The sequence below is a fragment of the Drosophila albomicans genome, chromosome 2R (genome assembly GCF_009650485.2).
Source record: "Drosophila albomicans strain 15112-1751.03 chromosome 2R, ASM965048v2, whole genome shotgun sequence".
Lineage (NCBI taxonomy): Eukaryota > Metazoa > Arthropoda > Insecta > Diptera > Drosophilidae > Drosophila > Drosophila albomicans.
Genome location: NC_047631.2, coordinates 11,677,229 through 11,692,587, shown reverse-complemented (window position 1 = coordinate 11,692,587; position 15,359 = coordinate 11,677,229). Strand labels below are relative to the sequence as shown.

The following is a 15,359-nucleotide window of genomic DNA, read 5'->3' as shown; positions in this document are numbered from 1 at the left end:
TATAATAAAAATACCAAAAGTGCCTATTCAGTATTTATCAGCTTCAAACTGTTGTAACTTACAAACCAATTGCTTCGCATAGAAAACGTTACTCGATTTCACATTTTTGTCAAAAGTACCATTTTTCGATGGGAATCTGAAAAAAAATTAATAATAGTCAGTTCGATTTGCGCACCTTTTTACACACGTATTTGAATTTTCATTTTAGTGTAACCAGATAGAGGTTCTCGTTGTTTTTGCAAAGTAATATATTCATTTAGGGTTAAAACGTACATTTTACCAAATTTTCTGCTGGTCACACTCACACAAATAAAACAGCTTTGAAAAAAGCTTTTTTTCTCCAAAAAAAAAACGAAAAATATTAAGTTTCTTCAAAAAAACAATAAAAACAATAGGTAATAATATTGTTTTAGCTGTATAAATCATCAATCACGGTTGCCGCTTTTGAAATTTCGCGCGTCTCTTTACTCTCTTCTTAGAGTGGGGCACCTGCCACCGGTCCCCAAACCGGTCGGTGCAACCCATCCCAAGCTCTTTTTGATTGGGAGAGGAGTGAGTGAATGTTAACACAGTTCGCTTCGCGTTGTTGGACGAAGTGCACGTCCAATTTTTTCAATTGCCAAATGGAAAACTGCTGGCAGGATCACAGTGTGCTAAACTAATTTATTAAATTGAGCAAAAATTAGCGGATATTTAGCAAGTGTGCTTGGCAAACGACGTAATAAGACAACTGATTTCTCGACGTGGGGGGTAAGTTGACAGTGGCATGGATTCGAAGTGTGACTAACAAAACTTTCTCCATCGGTGTTGTTTACATGACAGCGTTTGTATAATGCTTTCTTTGAAATTGTTTGATTGCCAGTTGTTTATGTAAAAGATGCACGTACACGAAACCGAAACACATAAAGATATACCAGATAATGACCATGTTGAAGATGCCCAAGCTTCGGCTTATTTGGACAACCTATTGAAGAACGGCAGCCAAGAGGGCGACAGTGGAGCTGAGTTGGAGCTACCGCCATGGTACGATGAGCAGCTGTTCAAGCGGTGAGTATGGAATGGATGTGAAAATCACGTCAACTGTTTATCGTTGTTAATGTTAACGGCTGGGCTATGTACTATTTGTATGTCGTGTTGTTCCCTATTACAGATAGAATAATAGGATATCTTCGAAGCAATCTTCGATTTCTGAATATAAGCACTATATTATATACATATTATATGTACATATGTCTTCTAAGTTTTATTCAATAATTATATTCAACACACTATTTTACAGAGGCCAGCAGTACTTCAGCAAGTATCGGTTTGTGATGACCTCGGGCATGTTGGCCGGCTTAATTGCAGTTCTTGCCATACCCTCGATTCTGCGAGTTCTAATGTGCACGAAGCAATCGTCCACTTGCTTTACGGCTTATCGCCGCTATGTCCGCACTATCATGCACACTCAGACATGGCATTTCTCCCCGATTGAGGACAGGGGCAGCAAGTTCTGGACGAGTATGGCAACTGTTCGAAGGGCTCATTCGCGTTCCAGTAAATTGAGTTCACGCTGTGGAGCTGGTGTCATATCACAGAAGGATTTGGCTTTGACCCAGTTTGGTTTCATTGGCTTCATAACATTGGGCGCACATCGCATACAATTGTACGATCAGGATTTTCTGGAGGCTACTACGCATGTTTGGCGAGTATTGGGATATTTGCTGGGCATCAAAGATGAATATAATATTTGCGGTGGGAATTGGGAGGAATCGAGAAAGCGTTTGGATATCGTGATGCGCAAAGTCTATACGCCTGCATTATCAAACACGAATGAGGAATTTTATCGCATGACCGAAGCACTTATTAACGGTCTGTGGCACATTAATACAATGTTTTCGGTTGGTGCGAATATATATTTTACGAAGCGCTTGGCTTACGTTAAGGGCTACGAGTATTACAGTTTTGATTATCGTGCCGATGAAAAACCAGATCCACAGCAAAAGTCATACTATTACGACCTTAATTTATGGGATCGTTTCATCGTAAGTTACGGGTTATTCATTGTAACGTTTTTACACAAATACGACCTTATTCGCTGCTACTTCAATTTTCGAGTGTGGCTAGTTGATTTTTTTATGCATTACTTGCCTTTTTTTGCCATTTGGAACTTTGGCATCAAATCGGCCTATGTACGGATCTTTAGGTCGGAAGGAAATGCGCTTGAAATTGAAGTGAATTCTAAGGAAGAGTAGATTAATTGGAGTTTTCTTGGAGAAATGTGGTATATTTAAAATTATGCGATATTGCCCCATTTTTGCCCCTATAATTATTTTCAGCAGTGCCCATTGCCCAAAGTTTTGAACACGGGAGCGTCAATTGAATCTTAAAGACAATTAGTTTAGTAAGTGTTTTTATATATATTCTTAATTAAGTAATGTTGGTGAAATTCCTTTAATTTAATAGACTGTTTTATCATTGTATACATGACAGTTATAAGTAATTTATACTTGAATAAATTGTTATTTGTAGAAGATAAAAAGAAGAAGAATGTTCGTTATTATTATAGCACAACTCTTTTGGCAGTCTCGATGTTGTTAGGATCGTAATCTTAATTAAAGCGCATCGTATTTTTAATTAGCATAATTAAATATGGCTATTAAAATTATGTTTCTGCATTTTTAAGAGTGAGTATGAACCTACCTCCTAAAATTAAAGAAATTATTAAAGGCAATGAAAAAAATTATTCTTGTTTTTCTGTAATAAATTATTAAGGTACATAATAATTTCATTTAAATCTACCGCCAATTTTTCTCTTAAGCCAATGCACAACACTGCCTTTCGATGACGATTACAGTTTTAAAACCTGGAGCCGTTGGCTTTTCGCAACTACAGAAGGATCTGAGGGGAAGCATATTTTTTAATGTATTCCTGTATCCTCATTAGCACGTATTTGCAAACATATAATTTTAATTATTTTGTTACAACATTGAATCAAGAAACAATTTAAGTGCAGCCCTGGTTACCTACAAAATGGTATATTCCATTATTCAACGTACGGTCACACTGATGTAGTGTTGCTTGCGCGTTTTTTGTGTTTTAGCAAATTTATTTTATTTTAAACATAAAAAGCGATCCTTTGAAATAACGAAACATGTTTTATCACGTACGTCTCAATTGCCAAGTGTTTATTCCATTAATCCAATCAAATTTCATATAGATTTCACTTGAGCACGAGATTTTACTGCATCCGCGTTACTTCGGCCCTCAACTGCTGGAGACAGTGAAGCAGAAACTTTATTCGGAGGTGGAGGGCACATGTACCGGCAAATACGGTTTTGTGATAGCTGTGACAACGATAGATCAAATCGGATCTGGTGTAATACAGCCTGGTCAAGGCTTTGTGGTATACCCGGTAAAATACAAGGCTATAGTCTTTCGGCCTTTCAAGGGGGAAGTGTTGGACGCTGTGGTTAAACAGATAAACAAAGTTGGCATGTTTGCCGAAATTGGACCGTTGTCTTGCTTCATATCTCATCATGTAAGTTTTAGTTCAATAGTTTTAACTGTTTCAATTGCTAACTTGAGATTCAACAGTCTATTCCAGCGGATATGCAATTTTGTCCCAATGGCAATCCGCCCTGTTACAAGTCCAAGGACGAAGATGTGGTTATCTCCGGCGAAGACAAAATCCGGCTTAAGATTGTTGGTACTCGAGTGGACGCAACTGGCATTGTAAGTTCTTAGATGGTGTAATATTTATTGAATAACTAAACATCTGTATTCTATGTGCAGTTTGCCATTGGAACTTTAATGGATGATTACTTGGGATTGGTCTGTAATTAGAGAGGAACGCCTCAGGAAAAAATCAATAAAATCGCTACTCTTTAATATACAATTTATATATATATATATATTTTAAACTTTAATGAAATGCATTTTAGACCGTTAAATATCTAAGTGTATATATTATAAATACTTTATAAGATTTGATTTAAATTCAAAGGTACGTTACGTTTGTAATTTAGTACAATTCTGTGTCTGTGTATTTGTTGTAAGTGGTATTTTGTGGGAGCTACAAATATGGATGGATATTTTAAGTAAATAAATAGCGACAGCTACATTTATGTGTAGAATGTAAAAATAGCTTAAGGTAATCCACATAAAATAGACGTACAACAACAAGAAATTAATTCATAAACTTTATATTCTTGCAGAGCTTAGTTGCCGGAATCTTCATTCAATTAATAATTAGGTCTTTTAGAAAAGTTAGCTGCCGTCGAAAATAGTTTAAATGCATCTGCAAGAATATGATGACTTCGGGAGACCGAAGTTTTTGATTTCATTAAAAAGATTGCACAAGATGGGATCGTAAGCATGAGATATTAAAGCAAAATTCGTGTGTCAGCATCAGTTTTGATCAGATTAAATACTTAGGATTTTGGGGCGGATTAGGCAACATGCATGATAGTTTAGGGCTTGTAATGAATGTGTGTTTCGATGCATTCTTCCACTGATCTCAACTCGTAATCCAGCCCTTCTTACGATCGACTCATAGGTCCCAGGAGAACAAATGATGCTTCACCAGCATGTCGCGTACACCATCTTTCAATGGTTGGGATTCCTTGCCGCGTTTAGGTGGCAACTCCCAGTCCGGATTCAAATTGAAGGCAAACTGTGAGAGTATGCGCAATTCGCACTTGATTTGCACCCAGCCAGGTGAATCAATGAAGCTCCAGCTGTGATACCACTTCTGGACCACTTCCTGGCAGGCGCAGAGCACTTCGAGCCACAGATGCAGCACCTGTTCGTTAAGGCCCAGGCAGATAAGCGAACGCAGCTTTACATCCATTTGGGCATGCGCATTGTCGTGTGTTTGATTGATGGCTTGCACGCAGCGATACAGCAGCTCCTCCGGCGTCAACACCTTGCCATCCTCATCGAGGCGATAAGTTTTACACAGCACTAATCGACTATACACCGACTTGAAGTCCTTTTCCACCTCCAGCGAGGAAACCTCTTCAATAAATAGCCACGGATGTATGGGTCCGCCTAGGAATGTTGGTCGTTTCATGCCATGCTCAAGGAAGGCTTTAATTGCTGGCGCTAGTGTGCCGCGTACGAGATCTGTGACCGTTTCCGATATCGCATCATCTCCAGCCGACGTATACAGTTTGCTGCGCTCGTCCAGCAACTGCACAAACTTTGCAGGAAACCAGCCCCGCAAACCGTTCAGCTCACCCACCCAGCAATGCTCATCCTTTTGGCTAATGATGGTAATGATATCGTTGCGCCTGAAGCCCAGTTCGTCATCATCATGCCGCTCAAAGTCGTGCAGTGCTTTGGCACGTCGTTTGCGCGTTCGTGCCACATTAATGAAGTTCTCGTGATCCTTGGCATGAGATTCGCTGCTGTAGTTGGCTGTTAGTTGTATGTGTCCAGCCAATTTTGGTTCTATGGTAATAAAATGACGGCCAACCTTTAGTATGGCCTCACGTAAATCCACAAGTATTTCGGTCTGGCGAATGTTCTTGTTCTTTAGCTGTTCCGCCTCGGGATCACTGCGAAACAAGAATGCCTCCAGTATGGATTTACTTTTGCGTACTTGACGTCGTGCCAGCTGCTGTTTTGGCAGATTGGCTGCTGCCTCCGGATTGCCAATTTGATGTCCCTGATCAGCCATCAAATAGGCCAAGTGGCGACGTCGATGCGTGTCGATGACGGTTTGGCTCAGGGAGCCGCCCACTTCGAGCGCTTGGTGGAAGAGCACCTCAACATCGTCCACTTCGCAGCACATGGATAGGGAATTGAATATTTGCGCCGAATTCTCCAAGTGCTTCAGGTCCTGTTCCTTAACTTTCAACATGCCAAGTGTTAGCTGGAAGAGCACTATAGATCCCTCGTAGAAGAACCAATCCCAAATGCGCACGAGGATCTTCATATGTACCACATTGGCGAACAGGGTGAGGAACCAATGCAGTGTTATTAGCGACAAATCAATGTCGTGCCTCTTGAGCGATTCATCCACGCTGGCCAAATAGTTGGCTATCAGCGTTTGCATTACACGCTGATCGGCCTGAATGCCAAGCAATGTTGAGCTGTAGTATGAGGCTGGCAACAGATCCTCCACAATAGTGACCATCATCCAGAATGCATTCTCTTCCTCCATGAAGAGCAACAGGCACGCGACAATGACACCTGTGCCTTGGCAATAACCAATGTCGGGGAAGAGCCACGCAATGCCGCGTAAAATGCGACGCAGTCGTGGAATGCCAGTGCCATTTGGATGGCTGAAGCATGCATTTGTGGGCAAGATGCGCAACAGATCCTTTTCGATTTGCTTGGATGTCATCAACTGATCGTTGCTGGAAGCTGCAAAACATCATTATAGTAGCTTCTTTTGACATTAGAATGATAGCAACACTTACCTTTAACAATGTCTTGGTAGCTAGTTTCACTTTTTTGCTTTTTCGAGAGCGCTCCAGACAGACGCATCCACATTTGTGGACGCAGACTGTGTGGTATGCCATTCTGTACCATTTTGCGCAGCTTCTCAGTGCGCTGCAGCAGCAGTTCAACGTGCTCCCAACTGAGTTCGTTTGCCTCTTTGTTGTGCGCGAACTCCAAGTGTGCTATCCATTGCAATCGCTGTTGTGGATCCTCCATGAAGGGAATGCTGAGCAATTTATTGGAGCTCTGTTCGGGTCCATCTTCCTCCTCCACGCGAAAACCGAATTCATCGAAGCGATAATCGGGCTGATCGTTGGGTCCCGCTGCTGCCATTTCTGACTCACCACCCAACTTAGCCAAAATCTCTTGTGGCCACATGGAGGGCGTCAATGCCGAGAAAGGGCCGCCAGGATTCGGTCGCAAGCCGTCGGCAACGCTAAGTTCCTCCATCATGGGCGGTAGTTCACCAATATCGTCTTCGGAACTCAAGGTCTGTAGTTTGCGCTGTTGGCAGCAAATTGCGAATCATTAACTTTAATGAGTGTGATAAGCAATCAATTCAATTCTTACCGTATGTTCTTCACGGCCCACGTAACCCTCGTGGTCGCGGCCAAAAATGCTTCTCGCCATATCCATACTACTATACAGTTAACTGGCCATGCACTTAAACATTAAATTAATTAAAGAAATACTCGTTTTTGATTGTTTTTCACCGAATTTCTCAATTTTTTTCTACTTCCACAGCATTGTTTCCAACATTTTCACAGCTTTCGCCCGCAGTCAGCTGTTTCGATATAAATTCGCTTGTTGATAGCAATCGATAGTCAATACACCAGCAAACGTAAATGTTATGTTAGGCATCTGTAATAGACAGCTGACGTTGCGCTATTAAAAGATCTGATTAGAATCACTGTTCTGTTATTAAACAAATGCAAGAGTTACTTCTTATTTCAATGTTTGCCAATAACTTTAGCGCCCACTGTTAATAGCAGTTCTGTAAAAACATATGCTACAGATCTGTTAAACCATAACAGCTGACAGGTTGTTGTGAGTTGGACGGTTTGTTGGTTGTTTTGTGAAAGGCAAAAAGTGGAATCCAATGCAAATAAACCATTAACATGCAAATTAAACCCATAATTACATGTAAGTGGTGTAAATGCAAATACACTTTATGCAGGCGAAAGCTAAATTTACAAATATTCGCAGATTCTGGCGCTTGTCCACTTTTTCGATCACTCGAATCGCAAATCTTGAATGCAATTCCTCTGGACACTTGTGAGTGGCGTCGCACGTTCCAAAGGCCAACTAAACATGTTCGTCTGGAGGCGCAGGCCCAGCAGTTCAATGTGGAACCATTAGAGAAGTACAAACAGGGCGACTGGAGCATTTTGGATCATCCCATTCTGCACATCTATGTCACGGATTGTAATGTAAATAATCTTGTGGTTATGTGCGCGTGGAATACGCCTCTGTTTATAATTAATTTATTTTCTTCTGCTTCTAATAATAACATCTAATTCTATTCGTAGGACGTTGATGCCTACAAGGCAACGATACGCGAGGAAATCGATACTTGGCTCAAGCTTTTGACTAGCTACGGCGTCTCTGATTGGATGATTTTACTAGTGGAGACGCTGGACATACGAAAAACGAAGAATTTATTGCCTCGCACCACTGTATTGGATAAGATACGATTGGACTTCGGTAGTAAAAACGATGATCGCTGTATATCCGTCTTGAATCCAGCGAAATTTGAGCAAAAATCCACAGAATCGTTTCGCTGTTTGGTGCAGCGAATACGTTTTCTAATGTTGACCAGTTACAATCGGAATATTGCCAAATATGAGGAGCTTATCAGGAGTAAACGTGAGAAACGCAATCATGATGATTGGGACTTTCGGCAATATTTCTTTTTGCAAGAGGATTTGGCACTGATACTCGAGAAACTCGAGTTGCCAACTGAGGCTCTTATACAATATGATGAATTGGATGCCATGTTTTCGCAGTTCATCACACACACGGGCTTCAATGAGAAGCAACAGTGGTTGTCCTACTTTAAGCGACCTCTGAGCGCTTTTCATGGCATCTGCTTGAGCCGTGTGGATAAATTTGAGATGCGTCAGAAGATTCGTAGCGAAGGAGTCTCACTCTTGGAATTCCGTAATTATTTGTTCGAGCGACAGGCTTATTTGCTGCTCACCTGCAATGATATACCCGAGATTGCTAAGCGACTGCTGGGATTTCTCTTTTCGACGTTACGTGAGGTGGAGTACATTAAGTTGGACTGTCAGGAAGGTGCTCTGTGCTGCTGGGAATTTGTCTGTGCTCTGGAGGTGCTGCAGTTATGTGAACAGGCCATGGAACCCAATGAGGTTACATGCTTTCAACACTGTGCGCCGATTTGGAATCTCGCTAAGGACAAACTCTATGAGCTGGGTAAACTTTGTGGTTTATTGCCTGGTTGTACGCCTAGTTCGGAGCAGCTGCACATTGTGGTGCAGTTGTCATCGGGCATTGGTGATGCGCCACCACAACAGCAATTTCTGCAAGCAATGCCCCAGCTACGAGATCGTTCTCCGAATCGGAAGCCCAAGCTGTCGGCGGCCCAACAACTCAAGGAGGCTCTCGGCTCAAATCAGGCATTCCAGAAGCTCTATCTGGAGCTGGCGGAGCTGGCAATTAGCACGTACAAACATGTGACGCGCTTGCGATCGGCTCGTCTTGTGGGGCTCGATCTTGGAAAGTTTTATTGCGCCTTGAATGAACCTCACAAAGCGGTGGGATTTTTTACGGATTTGTTGCGCGAACTGAAGGCGGAGAATTGGCATACGCTGAGTTCACAAACGTTACTGGAGCTGGCCAATTGCTATCGCAAAATGGGCGATTCCTTGGCTTACACCAAAACCTGTAGTTCCATATCTTGCTGCGCTGAACTAGAGACTTTGGTGCGAACATTCTACTTTGATGAGTTTCTCAAGTCGTTGAAGACACTAAACACAACATTATCGGCACAGCCATCTATGGAGAATGCTAACTACTGTGTGTTGGAGGATCACTTTCGCGTACTGGATATCGAGGTGCTTAACGCCAATCCAATAATACAAGATGATCATTTACTTGTACAACTAAAAGTTGAAAGTCTCTATCCACGTGGAATTGTTGCGGAGTGCATCAAAATCTGTTATGAGCTACATGTGACACCTGAATTAGAGGCTGCTCTTCAGCAGGATGTGCCACTAAAGAGCAAGGATTGCTCGTCTCGCTTGAAGGTCACATTGCAGCTGTTCCACAAGCAAGATGGCTCTCTCAATAGCGCCTCTGTGGCATCGGATACGCCCAAGACAAAGCAACCGGTGCGACGCACAAGCAGTACCAAGCGCAAACTGTCGCCCAGTGTTCAATCGGACTTCAGTAACACTGTGCAGGCCGAAAATATTGCGCTGCAGCCGGGCATTAATCTGCTGGAGCTGAAGGGCAAGGCTAATCGTGTTGGACGATGGCAATTTAAGCAGTTGTGCGTCAGCATGTCTAGTCTGGAGTTTCTCTCGGAGCAGTTGGCCATGCAGTTGCAGCCGCCCACGTTTGAGATATGTACCAAGCCAGCAAGTGCTTTACTGCACTTTAAGACACTAATAGCGGGAATTGTACAACCAATCAATCTGTATGTCACCGGCGGAAGTTTCATCTTTCCGCCAGATGCCAAAATCACATTACGTTGCTCGAAGAATTTGCGCATACGTCAAGCTCTGCCGGTAGACGATCCTGGCTGTGGCAATGATGCCACATTTGAGCAAACTTTGTTAGTGCCGTTGCTTCAGTTCAAGTCGTTTGAGGAGCGTTCCATTCCGCTAGAGGTGCTCACCGATATGCCAGGTCGTAAGGTGGCCAAACATCATGAACATCACATCACGCTTAGCTGTCCGTGGTCGCGCAATGAGCTACAAATTCCGCTGGAGTTTCAGCCAGCCATGGAGGCCACTTGCCGGCTGCACACATGCGGCACTCAAAAGTTTTTGCAGGTCATTATGAAGGGACTGGATGCGCAGCTGCTGCTGCATCAGGCCAAGGTCAAGTGCGATGTACCAGGCGTACGTTTGCAGGATTTAAATCCCGATCCTCAGGAGCCAATTGTAAGTTGAAAGAAAAGCATGTATAAATACTTTGAAACTAATTGGTTAATCGTTTAGGAAATTCACAAATCACTGACGGTCACCTATCTGTATGAGATTCAAGTGGAGCCGCTAAAGCAGAGCATGAACTGCCTATCGTTAAGGTGCACTTTGTGGTCAAATATACCACATTGACAGAGCCACAGGTCTGGCGCAATTACGGTTGTGCCTTCGATCTCGTTGATTACTCCACGCTGTTTAAGCTGCAGGCTCAGATGGAGCCCAATGAGTTGTGTCGTCTGCGCACAGTTTGCAATCTAAATCTAAAGATTACGAAAGTTAATGAGAATCCCTATGTGGATCTAATGTATGAAGTATTGAATGATCAGAATCTGTGGGCTGTTTGTGGCCGCTCGGCTGGTGAGTCGTCGCTTGACCTTTATTCACATTTATTTAATTCTATTTACAATATGTTTGCTTTTGATTTAATTCTTATTTCTTGACACACACGATTTACACTTTTAAATGCATATTAAGAAATGGGTAAGTTTTTGGTTTTAAACCAACGTAGTTGCACCCATACTAACCATAACCCGTAGAGCTGCTAAAAGCTTGCTTTTGGAAGCATTCTAATGGAGTTGTTGGTCCATGTAGTTAGGCTTTCGATTGGACAATTATAAATCCTACAAAATTTATGCTTTTACTTAAACAATTTATTTTAGAAACATTTATGTTCTAATTGTGTAATCTCACATCGTTTTTCAGGCGTTGTTTCCATGAAGGATGTGGACAGCCATTCAATATCTCTAGATGTGATGCCACTTAGCACGGGATTTCTACCCATGCCCAGCATACGTCTATCGAAGTACACGGCGGGTGGCAAGAGCAAAACCGATGGTCACTCGAAGGTGCATCCATTTCCGCCTGGCCAGGTGTACAACTCGACTAAGAGCATGCAGATCCATGTGATTGCCAGTGTCAGCGGTGAACAGTGAAACAGCCAAACTATTCGATACTACCACATAGCCAAGTATTATTTATTATATTTAAGCGCTGAATTGTTAATAAGCCTATAATATTACACAATATATACATAGCTAAATGTGTATTCGATTATTTAGAGTTGAGTTCGCTGGTCAATTTGGCCAATTGTTGTTGTTCGACGCGGTAGAAATGCCACTCCTCCGATTTGGTTAGATTTGTTGCCCCAAGTCGATCGTAGAACTCTCTTGCTGGATTCCAGCCAAGCACATGAAAGTCCAGTCTACGACATCCAAGCTGCACAGCGATGGCGGCCACTTCACGAAAGATGCGTCCTCCGGCGCCACGTTTGCGATGCGCAGGACGCACGTAGATGTCCTCTAGAAAGAGGGAACGTCCCTGCCAGGTGGAGTACGAGTTGAAGCAGATCGCATAGCCAATGCAAAGACTGTTTAAAGACATATCCATTATTTATACTGTGTAGCGCACACAATCTTATCGATATTTTGGTTTTCGTTAAGCTAGCTGCCGATGTAAATGTTTTCTAAACAGATTTCTTATTTGGCCGGCAAACATTTGCCCAACGTCTTTCAATTTGACGCCCAATTCTGTGGCTTATCAACTGTTTGCTTTACTCACTTTGTGGCATTGTCTATGAGTACATAGATGTGACAAAATTCTTGACCGCCGTCTAGTCCAGAGTCCCTTATCAAATCTAGGTACAAATTGAAAATAACAGTCAGGTAAATCTAACAATTTAATTTTCTGCTTACCCGCTTCGCTAAGTTCAGGACCATTGCTCATGCGTTCGAAATCAGCTAATTCCTTTGTTTAAAAATTACTTTAGAATGCATTTTCTAGATTTCAATATCGATTACCACCTGTATCATCTCTCGCACAGCTTTAATATCGTCCTTTTCTGCCCGGCGAAATGTAAATTGATCTTGCGACATTTTACAACAATTTTCAAATCTAATCCGTAGAGCTGCTTTATTAAAACTGATCAGTCGTCTTTGGTGAAACGTTCGCTTATCTAAATTCGTGAGAGGGCTGCTCTTATCATAACACATGTAGTTGGAGATTGCGTTCAGGGTTGTCAGGTGCTGACCACTTATGGAAGTTCCGCAGAGGAACTAGTTCCAGCTGCATAAGCTTTCTGATTATGGAAATAAACGAAATTATAATTTATAAATTTTCTGCGTAGTGTTTGTAGGAACTTAGTATGGAATTTCAATAATGTTAAATATTCTATGAATTTATAATTTAAAATAAATAATTAAGAATATATATATAGTTGAGTTGGGTATGCAAATTTGTGCAAAATTATTATTTTTATTATAAAGAATGTTTGAAAGACGTTTAAGATTCAATATATTAAGAACTCAATGCATTTTGAGATCATAATGCCATTATAATCCATTAGGACTTGTCAGTTTAGATGCTCGTAGCCTTTCTTATCAGTAGTTCGTACATTATACCCAGGGAACTCGTCTGGTAAACAGAATTGACCCTTTACCAAACCTCAGACCCGTTTTATATATTTTTCAATTTTTTTTTTCATGTTTCTTAGCATGTAAAAATGGCTTGATTTTTAATGCCGTTGTTGTTGTTGTTGCTGTAGCATTGATTTTATTTCTGAAATCTTCTGCTTATCTCGCTGCGGCACCGTCACGATGATGCGGCTAAAGATTGTTGAGACATACTTATGTCTATATGTACATACATACATATGTACACACATTTACATTATACACATATTCTAGTGTGCGTGCAGTCATAGTTGGATTATTTATGTCGTCAATGCGACCCGATCTTAAACTCAACTGTGCGCATTTTTCAATTTCTTTTGTATTTTTCTTACAATTTTAAGATAAGCCACTTGTTGCTCCCATCATTATTGTTGTTGTTTCGCTTATTGTAATTCTCGCTTTTTAAATGACCATTAATATTTTATATTTAAATTAAATTATCGCTGGCACGTTCAACCAAACAATGCGAAACAAAAGAAATATATAACGAAAATAAAGTATTAAAGCAAAGCCTCATAGCTGATAAGTAGAAAGCCAGAGTTATTCTGGCATCAGCTGAAGCTGAAGCTGTAGCACAAGCAGAAGCAGAAGCAGAAGCAACAGAGGCAGCCATGTTGGGTGCTCGTCCGCCCGCCTTCTATAAGTACAATGGTGACCTTTAGCGCTTCTTGTGCCTGCAGTCTGTGTGATGTTTTGCTCATGGTTTTATCTTTTTCCCGCAATGCGTCTTCCGGGCTTTTGCTGCTGCTTCTGTTTCTGTTGCTTCTGTTGCTGTTGCTTCTTGATAGACCGGCCACACCCACACACATCATTATCGGATTGAGGATCCGGGCCCTTTTTCTATAGTTACTATTTGCCGATGTAGACGCCGTCGGCGCTTGCCTAAAGTTTCTCGCCATGCAGGTTATTTACCTTCTTATCTGACTTTTCTAGTTGCATTGTTTGAGAGTCTCGCTTCGGGTTCGCCTCTTATCAGAGTTTGCAATATGTTTCTAGTACGTCGCATACCCTGTCTAGCTTAAATGATAAGACTTTCCAGAGAGGCTGTTCGATTCATAAACCATAGGGGTAACTATCGAACAATGGTAGAACTACATAGTTGGTAATCTCTAAATTTTCTCTTCTCATAATGATCCTCACTTGAGTAAGTGTTCTTTAGAGTTATACAGGGTATTTAAAAGTCTTGGTTGACGTTGTTACTTGTTATCTCATGACGTCACCTAGTAATTCCTTAACACATTTTGCTTATCGTGTTTTTTCTTGCCTTATCGGTTTCAGTTTTATTTTCTTTTTTTGCTTTATTATCGTTTTTGTCTACCAGACACTCTGGCGTTGCCTTATTGATTTAATTGTTTCGTTTTACATTATAAACAAATCCAAAAAAGCGCCAGGGCAGTCCCGAAATTAGTCATCCCATATTGTTGGAAAGAACACTCAGATAAGTTAGAATAATGTGTTTAATAGCCACTTGTTTAAATAGAAAATAGATTCACTCGCAGTCTTACCATGGCTATTTAAAAGCTGTAAATGTTAATAATAATTCCAATAAATAAATAATTGTGAGAACAGTTTAATTTATATTATTAACAATAAGTTATTAAGTTCAAGCGAAGAACCCGGATCTTTTCAAAATAAAAAGATCATAGAGCATTTAAATATATAAGTATATTTAAAATATTTTGTTTTGGCAATAAATCTGATGTTCATCATGAGCTTTTTAAATCAAAATTTAATTAGACTATGTCTGTACTATAATCAAGGTGAATTCGATTGAGTTCCAAGCGACATCTTTCGCATTTTAATTTAGAAGCATATGAATTAGAGCATTTATAAATATTATATCTAAATTAGCCATAAGCCTATTATTTGACTAAATGTCAAGCAACTGAACTTGAATATGATTGCGCTGCGATCTTCAATTCAGTGTCAATCAGTTTCAGTTTCAATGCTAATGCCGCAGTTATAGACATAAATACGTGCATTTATTATCATATGGTTTCCTTTTTACATGACTGCCACTGAGATAGTGGTAATCAGTGTTGGCGGTGTTCCCCAAGTTTCCGTAGACATCGTCACCAAAACAAAACCTTTCCAAACGTATAGAAAATTGATAAGGATATATAACACACACACGTACTACATAATCGTACAATCATATATATTCCATGTATGAGTGTGTGTGTTTATAGAGTATGAGAGACATACAGTTGGTCCGATAAGTATAGTCGCGCGACCGACGCGTGATGCAACTTAATCAAATCGGGTTTGGTCTCCTCTCTCCCTCTCGCGTTGACACACTCAACCTATATAT

The 15,359-nt window shown here is 41.0% G+C and overlaps 5 protein-coding genes across 7 annotated transcripts; 3 read left to right on the top strand and 2 right to left on the bottom strand.

The window, feature by feature from the left end:
* The first annotated feature begins 438 nt into the window (after window positions 1–438).
* Window positions 439–2,484, top strand: LOC117575981 (uncharacterized). 3 transcript variants are annotated; one of them, XM_034260467.2, is made up of 4 exons: window positions 439–750; window positions 863–1,047; window positions 1,280–2,263; window positions 2,319–2,484. In XM_034260467.2, the coding sequence occupies exons 2-3, from the start codon at window positions 878–880 to the stop codon at window positions 2,232–2,234; spliced, it is 1,125 nt and encodes a 374-aa protein (XP_034116358.1). In that variant the 5' UTR covers window positions 439–750; window positions 863–877; the 3' UTR covers window positions 2,235–2,263; window positions 2,319–2,484. The 3 variants fall into 3 exon arrangements, with proteins under 3 accessions (XP_034116358.1, XP_034116356.1, XP_034116357.1); XM_034260465.2 differs by having other exon boundaries at window positions 1,280–2,484; XM_034260466.2 differs by having other exon boundaries at window positions 823–1,047; window positions 1,280–2,484.
* Window positions 2,485–3,016: 532 nt separating this feature from the next.
* LOC117575375 (DNA-directed RNA polymerase II subunit RPB7) lies at window positions 3,017–3,869 on the top strand. Its single transcript, XM_034259547.2, has 4 exons — window positions 3,017–3,145; window positions 3,200–3,520; window positions 3,577–3,714; window positions 3,775–3,869. Exons 1-4 carry the CDS (start codon window positions 3,134–3,136, stop codon window positions 3,823–3,825), a joined length of 522 nt encoding a protein of 173 aa, XP_034115438.1. The 5' UTR covers window positions 3,017–3,133; the 3' UTR covers window positions 3,826–3,869.
* A 125-nt stretch (window positions 3,870–3,994) lies between these two features.
* Window positions 3,995–7,223, bottom strand: LOC117575372 (small G protein signaling modulator 3 homolog). Its single transcript, XM_034259542.2, has 3 exons — window positions 7,000–7,223; window positions 6,408–6,933; window positions 3,995–6,351 (listed from the first exon to the last, which is right to left on the bottom strand). Exons 1-3 carry the CDS (start codon window positions 7,063–7,065, stop codon window positions 4,532–4,534), a joined length of 2,412 nt encoding a protein of 803 aa, XP_034115433.2. The 5' UTR covers window positions 7,066–7,223; the 3' UTR covers window positions 3,995–4,531.
* Window positions 7,224–7,371: 148 nt separating this feature from the next.
* On the top strand, window positions 7,372–11,535 carry LOC117575371 (trafficking protein particle complex subunit 10). The gene is given in 6 exon segments (XM_034259541.2): window positions 7,372–7,572; window positions 7,636–7,859; window positions 7,959–10,559; window positions 10,617–10,674; window positions 10,677–10,958; window positions 11,304–11,535. Coding segments are annotated over 6 exon segments (3,420 nt in total). The 5' UTR covers window positions 7,372–7,547; the 3' UTR covers window positions 11,534–11,535.
* A 9-nt stretch (window positions 11,536–11,544) lies between these two features.
* LOC117575374 (thialysine N-epsilon-acetyltransferase) lies at window positions 11,545–12,629 on the bottom strand. The gene is made up of 4 exons (XM_034259546.2): window positions 12,401–12,629; window positions 12,293–12,344; window positions 12,159–12,234; window positions 11,545–11,967 (listed from the first exon to the last, which is right to left on the bottom strand). Exons 1-4 carry the CDS (start codon window positions 12,587–12,589, stop codon window positions 11,652–11,654), a joined length of 633 nt encoding a protein of 210 aa, XP_034115437.1. The 5' UTR covers window positions 12,590–12,629; the 3' UTR covers window positions 11,545–11,651.
* Between the last annotated feature and the right edge of the window lie 2,730 nt (window positions 12,630–15,359).

Coding starts and splice junctions, on each gene's coding strand:
- LOC117575981 (XM_034260467.2), top strand. CDS start 878: ATGCACGTACACGAAACCGAAACACATAAAGATATACCAGATAATGAC. Junction 1,048..1,279: donor GATGAGCAGCTGTTCAAGCG/GTGAGTATGGAA, acceptor ACTATTTTACAG/AGGCCAGCAGTACTTCAGCA.
- LOC117575375 (XM_034259547.2), top strand. Junction 3,521..3,576: donor CTTGCTTCATATCTCATCAT/GTAAGTTTTAGT, acceptor GAGATTCAACAG/TCTATTCCAGCGGATATGCA. Junction 3,715..3,774: donor GAGTGGACGCAACTGGCATT/GTAAGTTCTTAG, acceptor TTCTATGTGCAG/TTTGCCATTGGAACTTTAAT.
- LOC117575372 (XM_034259542.2), bottom strand. CDS start 7,065: ATGGATATGGCGAGAAGCATTTTTGGCCGCGACCACGAGGGTTACGTG. Junction 6,934..6,999: donor TGGGCCGTGAAGAACATACG/GTAAGAATTGAA, acceptor TGCTGCCAACAG/CGCAAACTACAGACCTTGAG. Junction 6,352..6,407: donor CTACCAAGACATTGTTAAAG/GTAAGTGTTGCT, acceptor GATGTTTTGCAG/CTTCCAGCAACGATCAGTTG.
- LOC117575374 (XM_034259546.2), bottom strand. CDS start 12,589: ATGTGTTATGATAAGAGCAGCCCTCTCACGAATTTAGATAAGCGAACG. Junction 12,345..12,400: donor CTGTGCGAGAGATGATACAG/GTGGTAATCGAT, acceptor TTTTAAACAAAG/GAATTAGCTGATTTCGAACG. Junction 12,235..12,292: donor TCCTGAACTTAGCGAAGCGG/GTAAGCAGAAAA, acceptor ATTTGTACCTAG/ATTTGATAAGGGACTCTGGA.